This window comes from Protopterus annectens, chromosome 3.part1 (assembly GCF_019279795.1).
Source record: "Protopterus annectens isolate FY-2018-M chromosome 3.part1, PAN1.0, whole genome shotgun sequence".
In the NCBI taxonomy this organism is placed as follows: domain Eukaryota; kingdom Metazoa; phylum Chordata; order Ceratodontiformes; family Protopteridae; genus Protopterus; species Protopterus annectens.
In genome coordinates this window covers 677,665,356-677,686,486 of record NC_056732.1, presented here as the reverse complement: position 1 = coordinate 677,686,486, position 21,131 = coordinate 677,665,356, and the positions used below count along the sequence as shown (strand labels likewise).

General features: G+C 38.6%; 1 protein-coding gene across 1 annotated transcript in view; it reads left to right on the top strand.

Annotated features, from left to right (window-relative positions):
- LOC122797710 overlaps positions 1-21,131 on the top strand; it is a 297,965-nt gene that overhangs the window by 140,008 nt on the left and 136,826 nt on the right. The window contains exon 4 of the mRNA XM_044066244.1: positions 10,861-11,199. Coding sequence (XP_043922179.1) covers positions 10,861-11,199 — 339 coding nt within the window. The remainder of the gene's footprint in view (positions 1-10,860; positions 11,200-21,131) is intronic.

The following is a 21,131-nucleotide window of genomic DNA, read 5'->3' as shown; positions in this document are numbered from 1 at the left end:
GTTGGTTGGGGCAGATGAGGCCAAGGGCGGAAAAGTGAAACAAACGGAAAACCAATTAACTAGTAATGAGTTTAACAGGAGTTCAAACAAGGAGTCTACCACTATAACTATCGGGGACAATGATGGTACTGGTGAGAAAGGAGTCATTGACTTTGACAGTAATGACACAGAGACCAATGGACATTGCACCAACACCGACGGGTCAGTTCGACCCAAAGTAAAGACTGGTAACAACATTGGAGGGAAGGTCACATCTGGTTCAATTTCCACATCTACTTTTTTAAACAAAAAAGGGAATCAAAGCAGCAAGAACACTGTTTTGACCCGCAGTCGGACCTTCCTAGGGTCCAATTCTTCGGGGGACGAGACCTAGAAAGGACATTTGATCAATTTAAAATTATTAATCTCACAGACCATTGTTTTTCTGATCATGAAATCAATGTTTTAAAATATGGTTTAAATTTTATTCCCACTTCTAGGGCAAATGTTACCAACACCATTGTTGACATCAAGAAGTTCTCTAGAAAACTTAATGTACATTATGTGTTAGATTTTTTAACCAAACAAGACCAACAGAATAAGTCTTTGGTAAAACCTTCAATTTTTACTCCTCACTTACATCATACCATTAAAGTATTTGAGGAACAATGTATAGTGGACATCAGTAAGGTTTTGAATAACCATAGGTATATTACTGACAATCTCACCAGGGAGGAAAGACAAGCTCTGAGGAACCTGAAGTCAATGAGCAATGACTTCAGGTTCATGAAGAGCGACAAAGGTGGAAACATTGTGATTATGAGTCAAAAGGCTTATCAAACTAAAATGTTAGAAATTATTAACAATCAAGAGGAATATGAAATTATAAGTCTTTGTGACTTCAAACGGAGAGTGCGATTTATACATTCTGAATTGTATGGTTTATTTATGACAGGGGAAATAACACGTGAGGTATATGACTTTTGTGTAGTGGTGGAGCCACGTATAGGGGTAATTTTTGGGATACCCAAAACCCACAAGAATACAGAAAATCCCCCATTAAGACCTATCGTTTCCTGTCCACATTCAGTAACGGAAGGCATTTCCTTGGTGATAGACGTCATTTTGGGTCCTATTTTGGCTGAGGAACTATCCTATGTCAAGGATTCTTGGCATTTTCTAAGTAGATTTGGGAGCTTTATACAGGAACATGGTTTTGACCCTTTAAAACATATTATTTTCACTGTTGATGTCATTTCTTTGTACACGTGCATTCCGCATTTGGAAGGAATTGAAGTAGTTTGTGAACTCTTGTCTAAAAAAGGTGGCAGATTTACAGCTGGAGTTATTTCCACCATCAGGTTATTTTTGGAACTAATTTTGGAAAACAACGTTTTTCTTTTTGGTGACAAATATTACAGGCAAAAGAAAGGGGTGGCCATGGGTTCTTCGGCCGCTCCTGCTTTTGCAAATCTAGTCATGGCCTGGTGGGAGTCTGAAGTGATACCCACACTAAAGCAAAAATTTAACATCAAGTTTTTTTGCCGATTTATTGATGATTTATTTTTTGTAATTGAAGGTGATTCTATCACAGTTAATGAGTTGTTTGTAGACATTAATTCATCCTCTGATTTTTTGAAGTTCACCAAGGGTAATGTGGGAACGATGGTGAATTTTTTGGATGTTCTATTGTACTGGGATGATGAGGACAGACGGTTACATAGTAAGATCTACCGTAAGGAGACCTTCACAAATGGGTATTTACACCATTCTAGTAACCATCCACGGCATGTCATTAGAAATATTCCTCGTGGACAGTTCATAAGGGCAAGTCGGATGACATCTAAACAGAATGATTTACTTGAGGAATTTAGCATCATTGTTTCCCTATTTTGTGAGAGGGGGTATGATATTAATAAGCTGAGTTTGACAATGAATGAAGTTTTACGGAAACGCCCAAGCATTTTCAGACCAATCATGGACTTTCCTATTTCAACAACTGGAAATGTCAAAGAGGGAGATAATGGAAACGATGTTAATACACATATTATGTGTTCCCTTGAGACCAGCTCTGATGGTCCATTAATCAGACAAGTAATAATTGATAACTGGAAAATCATTGAGGGTAACGAAGAGATTAGAAAGACATTAGGTGGGGGTCCCTCGTTTGTTTTCAGGAACCATTACAATTTAAAAGGGATTTTGGAAAGTAAGACTATGGTAGTTTCGAACACAAACACCAATAAGACTGGGATGCACTGTTGCCACAGTTGCAACATGTGCCGATTTATTTCAGAAGGACCATACATTAATATAGAAACAATTGACAATACGTTCAAGGTTCCTGGGTATGTCAATTGTAAAACAAAGGGGGTGGTTTATATTAGTCAATGTTCAGGTTGTTTTGCCTTCTATATAGGTATGACCACACGTTGTTTAAACATTAGAATCAGGGAGCACCTTTACAGTATTAAGACCAAGGACGAGAATAACGCCCTTTACAAACACACCAAAGTTTGTAGTTCATATAAAAAATTTTTATTTTCTGTCTTAGAAGTTGTGCACCCTGACCTCAGAGCAGGAGATTATAAGAATTTTTTAGAACAGCGTGAAACCATGTGGCAAATAAAACTTAACGCAGACAAGTTTCCCGGTTTAAATGATTACATCAATATCAAATGTTTTTTAAAACATAGGAAATTACACGTTAATAAGGGACTTGTTTCCTTTGAGCTTTTTAGTTTAAAATGAATAAGGTTTTTTATCATGTTTTAACAATTTAATTAATTGATTTTTAATTGATCAATTTGTACGTCAACTGTTCGAGTATTTAAATGTTTTAAACTGTGTTGCTTTTGTATTCTGATGAAGTCCATTGACGAAAGCGGATATTAAACTACTGATTACGCTATTACCTTTGTGCTTTTCATCTCGCATTCAGCTTGTGATATTATTTACTTAATGTATTCAAAGAATGTAAAAACATCCAGTGGTTATGTAGAAGAGTATATTATAGATAAAAACTTAAGTATGGAATACTGGAATGGCTTTTCTGTTATTACAGCTCACTTGTAGATATGCAAGGCGTTGCTGTATTTCTGATTGGTCATAGATAATTATATATCCGACGGTGCTGAATGCATAAGCAGAAGCTGCTCTTTTTTTATTATCTCACTCCTAATCATTGCTTTATCATCATCATCAATGCACGTCTCTGATTGCCTGCATATATTTCTGTGACCCTCATCATTGCTTTATCATCATCATTAATGCACGTCTCTGATTGCCTGCATATATTTCTGTGACCCTCATCATTGCTTTATCATCATCATTAATGCACGTCTCTGATTGCCTGGATATATTTCTGTGACCCTCATCATTGCTTTATCATCATCATTAATGCACGTCTCTGATTGCCTGGATATATTTCTGTGACCCTCATCATTGCTTTATCATCATCATTAATGCACGTCTGATTGCCTGGATATATTTCTGTGACCCTCATCATTGCTTTATCATCATTATTAATGCACGTCTCTGATTGCCTGGATATATTTCTGTGACGGTATTCTCTATAATAAAGAGTTGGCAGCAATGCAATTGTTGCTGAAAGTAGGCATACTTAACAAACACCTGTCATGATTTTAAACTTTTCTGAGAGACTGCTCTTTATTTTAATATGAACATATGTTTCACCACAAAAATTTTGGATTGCAGCAATTAAGGAGTGGGTCAAGGAGTTTTATTCCAAAAATTAGCATATGAAGCTCTTCTATAAGTGATCCAAGACTTTATATGTATCAGGTTTAATTACATCAGTATTGCTATAATTGTTTAGTCTGTGTTCTGTATAATAAATTACAGCATACAGATATTTATTAGCATCATCTGTTGGTCTCACTAGGCCTAACCCAAACTGAGAAAATACTGTCAATATATGTTATAGCTGGTAATGCATTTTCGATTGATAGTCTTTCAGACTGAGAGCCTAGTATTTGCCGATTTCAGCATTAGCCAATGAGTAGTGGTTAGAATTGAGCCTGTACATTGTGTCTGTGAGGTAAAGACCTTAACCATTACATCAATATTCCCCTTTTACCTGTTAAGAGTTTTCACTATTATTTGATAGACAGTGCTCAGTATTGATGTAGAATGGGAATATACTGGTTTCATTCCATTTTTTCACATGTACAGGTCAATATTTCCTTATCCAAATCCTTTATTTCTAGTATTTTTCTCTGTGCATTAGTTAAATATTGCATTAATTGATACAAATAAAGAAGAATTTTGTCAATAAATGGAAAATAGAATTTAGCAATAAAGCTGGCCTTTCAAAATTCACATCTAACTTTGCATTCCAGTCACCACCCATAAGACTATAAATCTTCAGCCATAATATCTAAAAACTTTGGTCTTCTTAAACAGGCCTATTGTAATATTAAAGTCATCAATGTGAGTTGGTAATAATAAACATCAACAGTCGCACGTTTTGTTGATTTATCAGTACCAAAGTTATTATATAATAACTTTGGGCACAAGCATTTAGCAACTGCTTCGATTCTTTCCATCATTTAAGTCACCAGCAGCATTCTGGGAAGGCAGTTGAAGGAGGAGTTGTGGAAGATAAAAGAGGAAAGTGAAAGGTCAGTACATTTTATTGTAATGTATGAATAAAGTGGACACTGAGCAGTATAAGTGATGTGAGTTTGTATGGTGCGTTTGCACTAATTTCACGACTTGCTGAACTTCACGTTTCATACTGCTGGTTCAGTAGAATGACTTCTGCTTTTAAGTAAGCCATCATTTACAAGTACTATTTACAGATTATACATGGTTATAAGAATCGTGGGCTAAATTCTAATGTAGTGTCAGAGAATTTCCCTTTCTTCCAAGGAAAGGAGACATAATAAAAACAGATGCCAACATTTGATACATGCAGAGAGAGCCGGAAAGAAAGAGGATTTGTGAGAAATCTCTCCTGGATAACAGAGAGAAGATATGACAAGAAAGACCACCAAGGGAGCAAAACTTATTTCTGACTGTTCACTGCTGGTTTTCTTCCTTTTTTCTTCAGTACCCTATTGGCTTTTATGACTGTAGGAAAACCATTTCCTTTTGCAGTCTGTGTGTGGCTGAAATTAACTACATTCTTGTTTTGTTTTTTTCTATTGCTCTTTCAGCCTCAAAACTAATATTTTATGAATTTTAGGATCTGTGGAAATTTTAATGTGATATATTGTATTTTTGAGGGTGAATTAGGAGTCTTTTTTAAAATGTCAAAGGTTATCTGTCATCCACATATTGACATTTCTAATTTTCTTTTTTTTTTTTTTTTTTATTTTATTACCCAGTTAGGTCCAGAGATTGATCTCTCTTGTTTTTGATCGCCAATTTATATTCTTGCTTTCAACTTGCTGAAGACCTAAAACTAAAGATTTTCTAATTTGCATGCTTAACTGGTCTATTGGTGTATATGTCATTGATTTTAATTTATTGCTATTATAATTTTGTCAGTTCTTTATCATTGCCATCTTTATAGAATTGTTTTGTTCTATGCACGGAAGGAATGTGTTTGTGCGTGTGTGCGTGTGTGCGTGTGTGTGTGTGTGTGTGTGTGGAGAGAGAGGTGGTTCAGCAAGTTATACTTAACTACACAAATAGGTATGTGGTGCAATTGCTATATATTATATTATATATATATTGCTATATGCGATTAGAATAGAAAGGATGTTTAAAGTTGGACTGTACATAGTAAATTTGTATGAAATGAAAATGACCATAAAAAATGACTTTCTGGTGAGGTTATTTGAATATGTTATATTGGAATATGGCAAAAATAAAGATAAATGTGAAAAAAACTTCAGAGAGCATATTAAACAGTTTTTAATTTTACATGTTCAAGAAACCTGGATTTTGATATAAATGAGGTTATTAATGGGTATGAAGTTGAGGCAAAAAGAAAACCTGCTAGAATCGAAGGCAGCTTAATGAGTTTTGTGTGTGTGTGTGTTTGTGTATAAAATATATATGTGTGTGTATATAAAATAAATGTGTGTGCGTGTGTGTGTATATAAAATATATGTGTGTGTGTGTGTATGTATATACATATATGTATCTAAATATATATATATATATATATATATATATATATATATATATATATATAGGTTCATAGATTAGTACTAAGCTAAGTGCCCTTGCGAGCCATTTTTTAAACCTAGCCAATTATCCCTTGTGAGATTCAAACCCTGCACCTTGTGTTTGTAAGGCAAACACCTTAACCATTAGGCCACCCCATATATATATATATATATATATATATATATATATATATATATATATATTTTTTTTTTTGTGTGTATGTGTACATATATATATATAATTTATATATTTCTGTGTGTATATACATATATATACTTGGATATATATATATATATATATATATATATATATATATATATATATATATATATATATATATATATATATATATATATATATATATATATATATATATGCACACATATACACACACACACACCTGGGAAACATGTGCTGTTTCATTCCTGTGGTTGGGGTGTTCTTTTATGTATTTCTACTCTTTCCAGCAATCTCCAGGTTATTTCTGAAGATTGGGCAAGTCTCTCCCGAATCAGTTTAGTGGCTCACTTTTGACCTAAGGAAAATTGGTTCTCCCTTATGGAATTGACCAGGGGCAATTACTAGAAGCTTTCTCAGAGATTGGATATATTCACACCGGGCAAGTGGAGTAAGATACACCCCGTGGTCAAACCACTGCAACTGACTGCCTGGGTGATTCATTTTTGATGACTTCCACTTTCAAGAAGATGTGCCGCAGGTACTGAACGAGGCAAGAAATCCTGTCTCCCTATTGAAATATTGGCACGTAAAATTCTGAGTGACGAGAAGCTGAAAAAAAAAACAACAGAGAAACGGCAGAAGAGAAAATCTCAAAACTCGCTGTTCTCTTTAAAACTTCTTTTTCCTTCCCCCCACATTGGGGCAACCCCCAACATCCCCCATACTATGTATACCAACTCAGAGATCACCATACTCTGGGAAAAGGGAATATTCCAAGAAGTGGCATCACAGACTTAATACATATAAGTCCAATTATTTGGCCATTCTGTCTCAGTGTTTCAGGACTCACTGTAATGGGTCCCAACATTTCAAATGGTTACCAGAAAGGCTGCTACTTGAAAATCATATATTAGCACATGGAAGACATTTTTGAGTTGGTGTCTAGCCAATACCCAGACACCCAGCAAGGATTTGGACCACTGATGCTTAAATATTTTTGTGACTTACTATCCTGAGCCTCTATAAAGGTACGTCTTGTAGCCATTTCTGCATGTCTGTCCATGGATCCCCCTCTCACCTTTCTGTTTATTGTTAAAGAGTTTCTAAGACGTGTTTTACACTTGAGATGAAATTGTAGATGGGTCCTCATCCTTGGGATCACAAATTTGTGTTAGAAATGCAGACTGTCACCATTCAAACCAGCTTGTCAGGTATATTTAAGATTCATTACCTGGAAAACTGCTGCTGCTATTACTCTTACAGTTGCAAGAACAGAATCTGAATTGCAAGTTTTCATGGCGGTAGAATCCTGACCGGATTTCCATAAAGAGTCACTCTTGCACAAATCCCTCTTTTATGCCTAAGGTGGTCTCAGAGTTCACATTAAATCAAGTCATCAATCTCCCTGTTTTCTATCTAGAACCAAAACACAAGGGAGAAAACACTCTATAAACTCCGGATGTGTGTAGCCAACTTTGGGTACTGTCGTGACAGTCGTAAGTCCTTTAGGAAAGCTAACCAACTGTTTGTCTCCTTTTCTAGGAATAAAAAGAATCACCCACATTTAAACAACCTGTTTATAGATGGTTGGCCCCTGCTATTGTGTTTTATTATTCCCACCATCTAATCTAGGCAGTATTAAGGCACATTCTACTAGAGCTTTAGCTTCTGTGATGGTGTACTGGAATAGGGTGGACTCTAGAAGTATTCTACAGGCAGCAACCTGGTCCTGTATCCATACATTTGCACAGTACTACAAGCTGGATTTCTTTTCCAGGTCCACAGCTAGATTTGCTTGGACCATTCTCCAGGGACTCCTGGACCCTTATACTTACCTCCTCCAGGTTGTATAAGCTATCTAGTCTACCCATAGGTTACTGCAGCAGTCTGAGTAATGGACATAGTACAGATATTCAAATTCTCCACTGCTGCATTAGTTGCACCCAAGCACCATACATTTTTGTTGTGGGTTGTGTGTATGTATTTGTTTGTATGTGCACGTGTGTATGTGTTTATATATATATATATATATATTTCACTTAGTTTTATTTCACCCCAACCACTCCACTTAGTTGAAAACACAAATTACTGAAAACTCATTTCACTGAATCTCATTTCACTGAACTGCAGTTAGTATGTATGGCACTGTGTGGAGTACTGTAAGGCAAGTAAAAGGTATATGCCCTTTTCCCCACTGTAGTGCGATCCTGGAGTCAGTATATATAGTTGGGGGTGTGGGGGCACAGGCCCCCACCTTGTTTGCCTTGTATTGTATTTTACCAAAAACTTCAAAACAATACATTTTAAACAATAGACATGCATAGTTGCAACAGCAATGACTAACTCTGTCCAGAAGACAATATATACTTAAACTAGGTAGGGGGCTGTGCCCCCCACACCCTCCTAACTGTATATAGTAACTCCAGGATCGCACTACAGTGGGGAAAAGGGCATATACCTTTTACTTGCCTTACAATACTCTACACAGTGCCATATATACTAACTGCAGTTCAGTGAAATGAGATCCAGTGAAATGAGTTTCCAGTAATTTGTGTTTTCAGCGAAGTGGTTGGGGTGAAATGAAATTCTGTGAAATGAGATTCAATGAAACAAAATAGACCCCCACACACACACACACACACATATGTATATATATTGTATGGTTATATATATTTATATTGTATATATTTTAATGGTTGCTCAGGAGGACTTTGTCATTTTTCTTTAGGGTCAAAATGTCCTGAAGATTTTTAGTTACTCTGGCTGGTTATATAGCTCTTCAAAAGGGATTAGCCTATAATCAGCCAAAGTGACAGTATGGAACGGGCAATTAAAGTTTTCGGAAGCCCCTTAGTTGTTGTATCCTTGGCAGGATACATCCCGTAGACTTCTGCAGTAGTGAAGAATTTGAATATCTATAGTTGTAGGTAAGTGTAATTTACACAACTATACTTTCACCATTTCCAATATTCACATACATACAGACACACCTGACCCATACACCTGTACAAGGAGTTCTGTATCATCTGTTTGCTCCTCAGTCTTACAAACCCAAGAAACATGTTGTATCAGCTCTGTTTTACAATCCAAATGGATGCTGTATTGTCACAGACCTGTTATTCAGTATCCCATATTTGTATGCAAAATTTTCTAGAGCTATTATCCATCCACATGGACCTACCTTCACTTGTTACTCTGTATTATACTTGTATTACTCACCTGGACTCACCTGCACCATCTTGCATGACAGGTGCAACCTTCATCATTATAGATGCATTTAAATTATTGTACATAACTGATCTTTTTCTTAACTGCATAGACAGATATGAGTCCATCTGTATCTCCAATAGATTTCCCTTAACAGTCTAGTCTTAAAAGATACATTCTGCTTCCCAAATGCCTTCTCCAATGCCACATATTTTAAGTGTCATTCTCTGTCACATGACAGCTTCAAGACTTTAAACACTGATGACATATTGGCTCAGTACAGAATTTGTAAACATTTTAGTAGTAGTAACCCTTGCAAGATATTGAGTGAATGGTAGTACAGTTATTTCAGTAATGTTTGTGCTGATTTTTCACATTGTAGAGGTGAGCTTTGGATTTGCCAGCCTCATGTAGTCCTTTCCAAACCTAGTATGTACTACAAGAGACCGCAGTCTTGCAGATAGAGCTAGGTTTTCAATTCCACCTTGATTGGGGTCATATCCCAGGCACTGCAACTTTTGCTAGCCTCTCTTCTACCAGAGTCACTGGCTTTGCTAGTGGGAGTAGTCTCACTTGATGTTTTGTATCTGGCATCTTGCTTCTCCTACGATGAAGGGCTGTTGCTTGTGATAAGTGTGCTAAGAGATGGTTGATTCATAGTAGACTTTACTGCCTCTAAAACTGTTTTAGATGAGAACCTTAAATGGTAGTCCATTAAGCACCTGTTTTCTCCTTTTTTGGCAGTATGTTCCTCCCTTTCAGACTTCACATACCTAAATATGCATCCATCAATCTGCAGCGAGTCTTGTTATATGTTTGGGAGTGTCATCTTTTTAGCTATGTACCCCACTCAGTACCTCTCCTCTAGAAAGGAGAACATTTTAGATGGTTGCCCTTCATTCTAAGCTTGCCATACCTCTCAACTATTCAGAATTTCACAGCAGGTCCAAAATTTTTCCTCATATTTTTGGTCTGTTCCTCATCAAATTTAAGGTTTTCTGACACATTATTGAGGACAGACATTTGAAGTTCAGATTCCAAATACTTCAGAAAGTGCATGCTAAGTCAAATGTTTGTTTTGTAAGAGCAATATTTAAAAGCCTTACTCTGATTTTGGGTCTTCGACCCCTAGTTATTTCTGGCTTTATCCAGACTTCTTGTACAAGAAAGTTGAGAGTTATGAGTATAGTCCATCCCAAGATCACCAGTGTTGCAGATGGATGCCTTTACCATGTAATGGACGGGCTGCCAGTTGTTCATTTTATTTATTTAAGGGAAATGCATAAGTACAAGTTAAGCTGCAGTGCAGAGCTATTTGTTATACTTATTTTGCTTTATTCTTATGTTTCCTAGAAAGATGTTTTTAATTTGGAGAAATACATTAAACAAGAATTTGCAGAATTGCACCAGTTTCTCCTAGACAAGGAACAACAACTCATCCAGCTGCTGAAGAATGAAGAAGCAAATACTCTAAAATGGATGGAAGGAAGTCTTGAGTGCATTAAACAAGAGATCGTTACCTACCTTGTGACAGACTCTGATGGCAACTTGGAGGACAAGATTAAAGAAGAGGACAGCCTGAAAATAATGGAAGAAGATGTTAAATCTATTGAAAGTGATGCTCTGGCCATTAAGGGCATTAGTCACAGCAACGTGGAGATCAGACAACCAGAACCTGTTGGCTTGCTAACAGTAAGCATATTTTTTTATTTCTGCTTTTATTTTCATGTTTTAGAAAGTGGAATAATGTGACAGCTGGGATAAAAAGCATTATTGATTTTTGTTTAATTATTTCTTGATTTTGTTGGCCAGTCAGAGCCCATTGTGAATGGAGGTTTAAAGAGATGAGCTCCACTATGTTAATATAACATCATCATCATCATCATCATCAACCCCCTTTTCCCCATTTTTCTACGTGGGGATAGGGTATCATGTTAACTGTTGCCAACTCTCTCAGTTCAATGCCACACTCCTGCCTTCTTCAACACTCATGCCTGTCACAGATCTTCTTTCACACAATCCATTCACGTCTCTGCTGGACATCCTCCCTTCCTCTTACCTTCTTCCTGTCTGTCCCAAATCTTCCTCACCAGATTGCCTTCTGCTTTTCTACAGATGTGCCCAAACCACCGTAATCTGTTCTCTTTGATCTTTTCTGCAATTGTAGCTATGTTGGCTTCTGCTCTTATGTCCTCATTTCTTGGTCTGTCCCACAATGTGCATCCTACCACCTTTCTCAGGCACTTCATTTCCATTAGCTCTAGCTTCTTCAACTGTTCTGCCTTTACTGCCCAAGTTTCTGTACCGTACAGTAGTACTGGTAACACCACTGTCTTGTACACCTTACTTTTCAGCTTCTTTGGCATTCTTTTGTCATAGACTACACCTGATACTCTATGCCAGTTGGCTGCAGCCCCTCTGTTACTAGCTTTGACGTCTTCATTCAGACTACCCTTCTCTTCAACCACCCCACCCAGATACTTGAAGCTGTTTACCTGTTTCACTATCTTCCCTTCTGTCTCTATTCCCATCTTCTTCTGATTTTCCCAGTTTGCTGCCATTACCATCTTGTCTACACTTAGTTTCATCCCATGTGCCTTCAGATTTGCATTCCATTCTCTTATCCTTCGCTGAAGTTCAAGCTCAAGATTCTGCCTGAACTGCCACATCATCTGTATACAGCAGCTTGGTTGATCTATCCCATCCAACCTGTTTGCTAATGTAGTCCATAATCAGTATGAACAGCAGTGGGCTCAGAGCTGAACCCTGGTGTACACACACTCCCACTGGGAACCCCTCTCTGAGGCCGAACACTGTTCACACTTGAGTCATTGGGTCCTTGTACATAGCCTGCACTAATTCTACCAATTTTTCTGGGACTTCAAAACACCACAGTACTACCCAGATCAGCTTTTTTGGGACCTTGTCATATGCTTTCTCCAAGTCTAGGAATGCCCAGTCGAACTCTCTCCTCATCTCTAACTTCTTCTCAAGTGTCTGTCTCACTGCAAACATCGGGTCAAGTGTGCTGCGTCCTGATCTGAATCCGAACTGATCCATCTCCCATCTTACATTCTATTTCTCTGCGTATCCATTTATAAATCACCATCTCCAGAACTTTCATACAGTGTGATAGGAGTTTGTGCCTCTGTACTACCCACAGTTGTGGATGCACCGTTTGTTCTTGTACACTGGCACAAGTATGTTTATTCTCCAGTCATCTGGGATATGTCTTTCTCTCAATACTGCTATTAGTACCCTCAGGAGCCATTTCTCCCGTCTCACCCAGCATCTTTATCATATCTGCTGTGACCTCATCTGACCCTGCTGCTTTCCCTGACTTTGTTTTCTTTAGCGCTGTTCTTACTTCTTGTAGGGTAGGCTCCTCTTCTTCTCTCATCGTAGGCTGTTTCTGGGGCAGTACAGCTTCTGTGGGGTTTTTCTTCATTCAGAAACTGCTGGAAATGTTCCTTCCATCTGCCTTTGATGTCCTGTGGACTGGTGAGCAGCTTGTTCCTGGCATCCCTTATGAAGGGTGTTGACTATCTTTATCTTTCTGTCTTTGCCTTGCAACCCGATATAGCTTTTTTGTGCCCCTTACTGAGTCACTTTCCTGAAGCTGGTAGAGTGCTTCCAATGCCCTATTCTTTGCTACTGCAACTTCTTTCTTAGCTTCTTTGTTAGCCAACCGATAATCCTTCCTAGTCTGGTCAGTCTTTTCTGTCTACCACTTCTTCCTGCACTCCTCCTTTCTTTTGATGACTTCCTGGACTTCTGCTTTCCACCACCAGCTTTCCTTATGTACCTTATTTCCATACTCGGCTTGGCCATATATGTTTTCTGTTGTCCTAACACATGCTATTTTAGGCAGTGCTATTCTTGTTCAACTCCACCTATTTCCTCCTCTTCTTAGGGTGCTAGAGCCCTGAGTAATTTCTTGAACTGATGTAATGTGTCTCCAGTCATCTTCCAAGTCTTTAGCCTGATCACTGTTGACTTTAGAGCCTTCTCTGACCACTGCCTGCAGCTGATTGTAGCAACTAGTGGTTTATGCTGTGGGCCGATTGTTTCAGAGGAAGTCTACCTGAGTTGCATGTTGGCTGCTTGGTTATGTAATGTCGTGATCTATTTTTCTGAACCATGTGTTGGCTACTATCAAGCCATTTGCCAGACAGAAGTCTAGAATGACTTCTCCTTCTTTATTCCTGTTGCCCCACCCATGAGGATCCAGGCAGTCCTCATATCCTGTTCTGTCTGTCCTGATATGTGCATTCAAGTCAGCCATTATCAACACCAGTTCATGTTGTCCTGTTTTTCTAGTAGGTCCTACAACTGGTGTCTGAATGCACTCTTTTCCTCATTTTTACAACCCTGCTGTGGGACGTAGGCTGAGGTTATGAATACCACCCTCTCATTACACTGGAGTCGGATTCCCATGAGTCTGGCATTAATTCTGATGATATCCTTCACTGCCTTCTGAAGCCTCTCTCTCACCACAATTCCTGCACCATTTCTAGCCTGTCCACCTGAGTAGTAGAGTCTGGATCCCAAGCCAAGTGGTTTTGCTGCACTTCCCTACCATCTTGTCTCTTGGATACATAGGATGTCCACCCTCTTCTGTATCATCATAGCATCCACTCCCAAGCTGCATCCTGTCAGTGAACCTAGCAATTATCAGTTTATGTTTGGCAGGTTGGTTAGTTTTACGTCCATCTTTTGCTCAATAGAGCTATCCAATATAATCCAGGCTGGGCAGCTAGACATCGGCTAGCCAGTAGCTTATTGACCCAAGGCTGCTGGGCTTTATGGTGGTCACACACTGGCCAGTAGAAGCAAATATACCCCTCCCACCGTTAGCAAGGGTCCCTGCCGTGAATCAAAATAGGCCTGATTCTCAACCCACTTATCACCGGTAACTAGCCATGCCCATTTTTGGTGACATTAGTCAACATGAATGAATCACCTAGAGCCATATTTTATACCGATGAGTGGCTAGCCCAGCCACGGCATGCAGTATATGATCTGTGTTCTCCTAGCTTGAGGATACTGTGCCCCACAGTAGATGCCCAAAGTGGTTGGTGCCCACAGCTCCATTCATTGATGAGTTTGAGATGGAAACACTCAGCATGTTTTTCAGACATGGGCGAAACCCCACGGAGCCACAGAGAGAACATGCAAACTCCAAACTGGCATTGATCGGAGGTCAGGATCGAACCTTTTCCCTTGTCCATGAGAGGCGCAGCCCTTAACCATTAAGACGTCTGGTCTCATCTGTTATTACAACACAAACAAAAAGATCCAAAAACTAGATGGAAATTAGTGATGCAGTTCTACACTTAATGTTTTTTGTTACTCCTTAGTGATGCAACAATACATAAGACTTTTCAGTCAATAGTAAATCATTAGTTAGAAAAAGCAAGTAGCTTTGTTGTCAGATGTGCAGGATGGAGAAATCTTGCTTGGAAAAGGGTATGTTTCCCAGTTCTGACACTAGTGTATGGAGGTATGCAGACACTGTATCAATACTAATTTGCTATAGTGTCAGACTGTTCTAAGCTGAAATGCACCTAGAATAAGGTTAAGATTACCATGAATAGAGAGAGTATGAGCTACATTTGAGTGGGTTTCACTTTGGATGGTAGGAAGCAGTTACAGTTAAAATGCCTCAGTGTGGTAAGATCTTTCCTTAAGAAGTTTATAAAGGAACTTATATTTATCTTGTGATGAAGCAGGAGATTTTTCCATGTCTTGAAGTGGTGATGAAGTGTAAGTGACCATTTGGTTCTTATAGTGCTGGGGTTGCAGAGAGGTTTCAAGTTCTGAGGAAGAGAGATGGACATCTTTCAATATTGTGGGATACCCTAAAGGCTGTGCGATTTTTTTTTTTTAAATTCAAACCAGTTATTAGTCATGTTGAGATAACCAATGGTATGTTGTAAGGGACTGGTTAGATATAAAAGAGGAGCTCCATGGTGAACCCCCTTAAGTTTACCAAAAGGGAGGAGTTTAGGTTAGCAGATTAATGAATAGTAGAATACTCATAACAGTACTGAGTCTTGAGTTTAGTGTTGGTAAGTTTTTGGTACAATAAGGGAAGACAAATTTAGCACTGAATTTGGATATAGCTATGTTAATATGGTGGACAAATGTGTGAGCTGAGGTGAAGATGAACCCCTAGCAGTGTGAAGATGGAGACTATTTTCGGTTTGGTATGATTATTATTTTAGTTTGTAGAGCTGTGGCAGTGGGGATTGAGGTTTGGTGGCCAGGATGGAAGAGTTACAAATCTAGTTTTGAACTTAGGTGAATGCATTGTGGTTTGCATTTTTATTTTTGTAGTGCTACTGAATGTAAAAAAAGGGATGTTATCTGCATATTGTATGCCTTTAGTTGGATGACAGAATTTAACTATGTCTGTGATGGATGCGATGCACAGTAGTAGCCTAGGAAAGAAGCTGTGGGCACACCTAGTTGTACAGGCCAGAAGAGTGAAATCTGAGTATGTAATCTGAATGCACTCAGTTGTAGAAGCTTTTGTACTAGTTTAAGGTAAATGTAGATACAAGGAGGTTATGACTCTACATGTTCAGGGCTTTTGTTAAGTCTGTAACGATGGCACATGTTAAGCTGTTGTCAGTTAAGTTGTACTTTAACTTGATGCAAGAAGATAAGAGATGCTGTTTTTAATACCATGACCAGGACAAAAGCCTTGCCGACAGTCTGAGAAGTATTACTGTAGTAAGCTGTTTTAGTAATTGATGCTGTGTGCACATTTTAATGATTACTAAAGGATTAAAGGTCTGTGGTAGGTTAGTATTGATGAAGCTTTGTTGAGGGGCTTCCTTTATACAGTGGCTTTTTTCCATTATAATCTTATTTTAATGTACATTTCCAAGGGAAAATAAAAAAATAACAGGGTGCATCCAAGATTATCCAAGTGCAAATAACTCTGGGCAAAACTGCAATCCAAATTGAAGCTTGCTATAGATCCCCCCACTATGCCCCTGGATTTCCACTCCTCTTTTCTTGATATACTGGAAAATATTAGAGTTCAACCAAACACCGTAATAATGGGTGATTTCAACTAACCCACCATCAACTGGAAAAACTACTCTTGTACCAACTCCTTTGCTCAACACTTTCTGGAATTCATAAATTCCAATGCCCTGGATCATCTGTTCCACGCCCCCCCGCTAAGGGCAACAATATCTTGGACCTAGTCATTACCTACATGAGTAACCGCTGTTCCACACCAGAGGTCAACTCCTCGTTGGTCAGATCTGACCATAAACTAATCACCCTAGATATCCACATACTGCCCCCACCCCCCATTAATGAAACCACCGTTAATAATTTCTCCAAAGGTAACATCATGCTTCTTAATACAGAAGTGTCGAACTTCATGACACCCATGCGATGGAGAATACAGTAACAATTGCTGAATTCTACACAAATGCAGTCTGTAAGCACTTGCATGAGTGCATGGATAATGCTATCCCTAACAGAACTAAGATGTTATCCTCCAAAAAAAGGAAGCCAATCTGGTGGTCCCCTGCCATAAACAAACTCTACAACAGAAGGAAGAAACTGTTGCAAAACAGAGTAAAACCCCATGATTGAAGGAGCTCCCTGGCCAGCCTTTGTAAGAAGCTGAGATCCCTCATAAAATTCTCCAAAGCTAGTTACGAAAACAAAATTGCCACTGATTCTAAGGACAACCACAAAGCATTCTATACCTATGTCAAGAATCTCACTGGCAACACCCAGATCTACGCCTAGTTACAGCACAATGGCACTAAAATTACCGAACCAACTGATATTGCCAACATCCTGGCAGATAGGATCAGTGCTAACTTTACCCCCCACCCACCCCCTAAAGGGCCCATACTTATACCAGAACAGTGCAGAGCCCCTGTAATCACAACTAAGCAGGTAAAAACTGCACTCTCTAAAGCCAAGAGTACAGCATCCATGGGACCGGATAACATACCAGGCTGCATTTTACATGAACTTCAGAACAAACTGGCTCCCCACCTAAGTACCATGTTCAGTCATAGCCTCACTTCAGGCTTTGTGCCCACTGAATGGTGCACAGCAACAGTTATCCCACTCCACAAAGGGGGAACCACCACAGACCCCGGGAACTATCACTCTTTTAGCCTGATGAGCCAGGGCTGCAAGGCCATGGAATGTATCATCATGGAACTTATAAAACAAAGACATTGGTAACCTCCAAACTCTGGACCCCACCCAGTTCAAGTTTGTGAAAGGCAGATCATGTCTTCTGAACCTGACTGATTTCTTGAAGCAGTCTCCAAAGCCATAGTTGAGGGTAAGGTGGTTCACACAGCCTTTCTTGACCTCGCCAAGGCTTTCGACACCATCCCCCATTCTGGAATTATAGACAAACTCACTAAACTAGGTATAAATCCCTACTTCAGAAGATGGGTTGTCAACTGGCTCACTGACAAAACTCACACTGTAAAAGTTGTAGACTCCAAATCCAACTTCAAACCAGTGACAATTGGAGTACCACAGGATTCAGTCCTGGGTCCTCTCCTGTTTGGTATCTATTTCTCTTAAGTACCAGCTAACACAGATGGTCTCTGGCTAATGAAGCTCGCAGATGACTGTAAACTAGGAGACGTAGTTGAGTCCCCAAATGATGTTGACATCCTACAGAAGGGCCTCACTGAGACAGATGCCTGTTGTCAGAGCCATGGCCTCAAACTCGATGCCAAAAAGTGCGTTGTCATCCCCTTTCGTAAAAACTTTGTACTCATGAAATACCACATATGCGACAGTCTACTTAACACCAAAAGTGTGATAAGAGACCTTGGGACCCAGGTGGACAGTAGTTTCTCCTTTGACAATCACATCGCCACAGTGGTCAGAAAATCCTTCTACGTGGCACACCTCATCATGAAAGGGTTCTCAACTAGGAAGAAAGAGGTCATTGTTGCCCTCTACTCATCACTCATTAGACCCATTATAGAGTACAATGCCCCTTTTGGAATGTACCTCACAAGACATCTACAACAGCTGGAAAGGCCGAAGTACCTCACAAAGAGGATTACCAGCCTCCAACAGGTACCCTATGTTGACAGTCTCCAAAAACTGCAGCTTTACGCCATATCATATTGCCTACTCCAAGGTGATCTCTGCCTAACATACAAAGTTAAACCCAGAGCTGTTGGATATGCTTCACCTAAAGAAATTTCAATCACTCTGAGCTACATGTTGTAGGGACCTAAACCTTGTCACCACATTAAACAGAACATGCTGGAGGGATAGATTCCTGTCCCAGAGACTTTCCATACTCTAGAACAAGCTACCCATCTATTTCAAACAAAGTTCCTCATTAGCACTCTTCAAGAAATGTCTTGATGAGTGGATGGGAAATAAGAAATTCACCCTGGTGGTCATTTCAGTGGCTATGCTCGACAGGGGCACAGGAAAATAACTTTCTTGGGTGGTGAAAGCCAGGGAACCTTGTTGGCTAGGCTTGCATAGGCCCCTGGGCCAGTAGCTTAGTACCTACCTATGAACCTATAAAACGAGAAGTGTAATTCAGATAGATTTATATTACTTTTATTAATTTGATACAAGTTCCATTGGCAATAAATGTAGATACACTATTGAGTCCATCACTTAAACTTGGATAACTCAGGCACTGAATTAACTTTCCATTTTCCAGGTATGAAACACTTTATCACTGAAGCTAAACAGTTTGCTTTCATCCATCCTGAGGGAATATTTCTAATTTTGTCAAACAACAATGTAATATAGGTAAAGTTGATACAGTAGGGGTAAATCTGAAATTTCTTTGTACAGTTGTGGTTATCCATTTTATATTTATTCTTACAAAAACAAACAACGTGAGGGCAGTTCTATCAACGTGCATTAAAGCAGCATCATAACTTAAGCATCAAACAAAATATCAGTTGGTAGAGCAATGAATTATGTCTAAAAACTTGTATTGAACTGATGCATTCCTAATAGAGTCATGAATATTACAAATGTTATTTAATGTTCTCTTCCTCTTGGATTTTAAAGCAATCTTTCATTTTATTTTACCAGGATAAGTAGAATTAAAATGCATCTTGTGAGACAATCTGTATGTCACAGATGTTTCTTTTTAACTAGAATGTCTTATCTTCCATTGGCCTTGTTAGCAGTTGAAAAGGCTTCCTGTGTTTTATGAACCAAAGTTAGAATAAGCTCCCCTTTAGGAGTATTACTCTCACAGAGTTCAGCCAAAATTATTTGGGGAAGCTGTGGAATGATGCATCTAAGTGTAGAGAAAAGGTGTTATTGTATGTTTCCATTGAATGTTTACATATATTAGTAAAGGTAAAATTGACTTGATGTATGAAAAGTAATATTGAATTAAGGTACATTCTTTTTCTTTAAAGTAGTAACTAGATAATCTGAGTTGAAGTAATATTTTTAATAACTTTATAAATTGATTTAACTAGATATTGATAGTTCCTCAGTATTTATGAAGGCTACAGATTTGTAGCTTTTAGTATCCTCCCTCGGAGAAGGAGGAATTTGACATTGCCCATGGAATCCTTTGTGTAACTGCCTCCTGTTAGAAATTCATGAATAACAAATTTCATTTGATTATGCCATATATTGAGGAAGTGTTGCATTTTGCGGTCAGAATATGATTAAAGGCAATATAATCATCTAAACTATATTAAGTCCTCCCAGTAATGAATGCTTCTCCTAATTAATAATGCACACCTCTCCTAATTAATATGTTCATAGGTTGGTACTAGGGTATCAGCCCTAGGGCCTATACAAGCCTAGCCATAACAATTCCCTGGCTATTTCTTCCCACACTATTTACTTCCCTGGACCCCTATCTAGCAGGGCGACTGACGTGATCCCCAGGGTGAATTTCCTTTCTCCCATCCAGTCGTCAAGATTCCTTTTGAAGGGGGCCAAAGAGGCACTCTGCTTGACATGTATGGGCAGTCTATTCCCAAGTCTGTGAAGTCTCTGGGTCAGGAACCTATTAGCATTTTTCTCAAGCAATGTATTCAAAGAATGTAAAAATATCCAGTGGTTATGTAGAAGAGTATATTATAGATAAAAACATAAGTATGGAATACTGGAATGGCTTTTCTGTTATTACAACTCACTTGTAGATATGCAAGGTGTTGCTGTATCTCTGATTGGTCATAGATAATTATATATTCGACGGTGCTGAATGCATAAGCAGAAGCTGCTCTTTTTTAGTATCTCACTCCTCATCATTGCTTTATCATCATCATTAATGCATGTCTCTGATTGCCTGGATATATTTCTGTGACCCTCATCATTGCTTTATCATCATCATTAATGCACGTCTCTGATTGCCTGGATATATTTCTGTGACTGTATTTTCTGTAATAAAGAGTTGGCAGCAAATGCAATTGTGGTTAAAAGTAGGCATATTTAACAAACGCCTGTCATGATTTTAAACTTTCCTGAGAGACTGCTCTTTATTTTAATATGAACATATGTTTCACCACAAAAATTTTGGATTGCAGCAATTAAGGAGTGGGTCAAGTAGTAGTGTTCCAAATACTAGCATATGAAGCTCCTCTATAAGTCATCCAATACTTTATATGTAT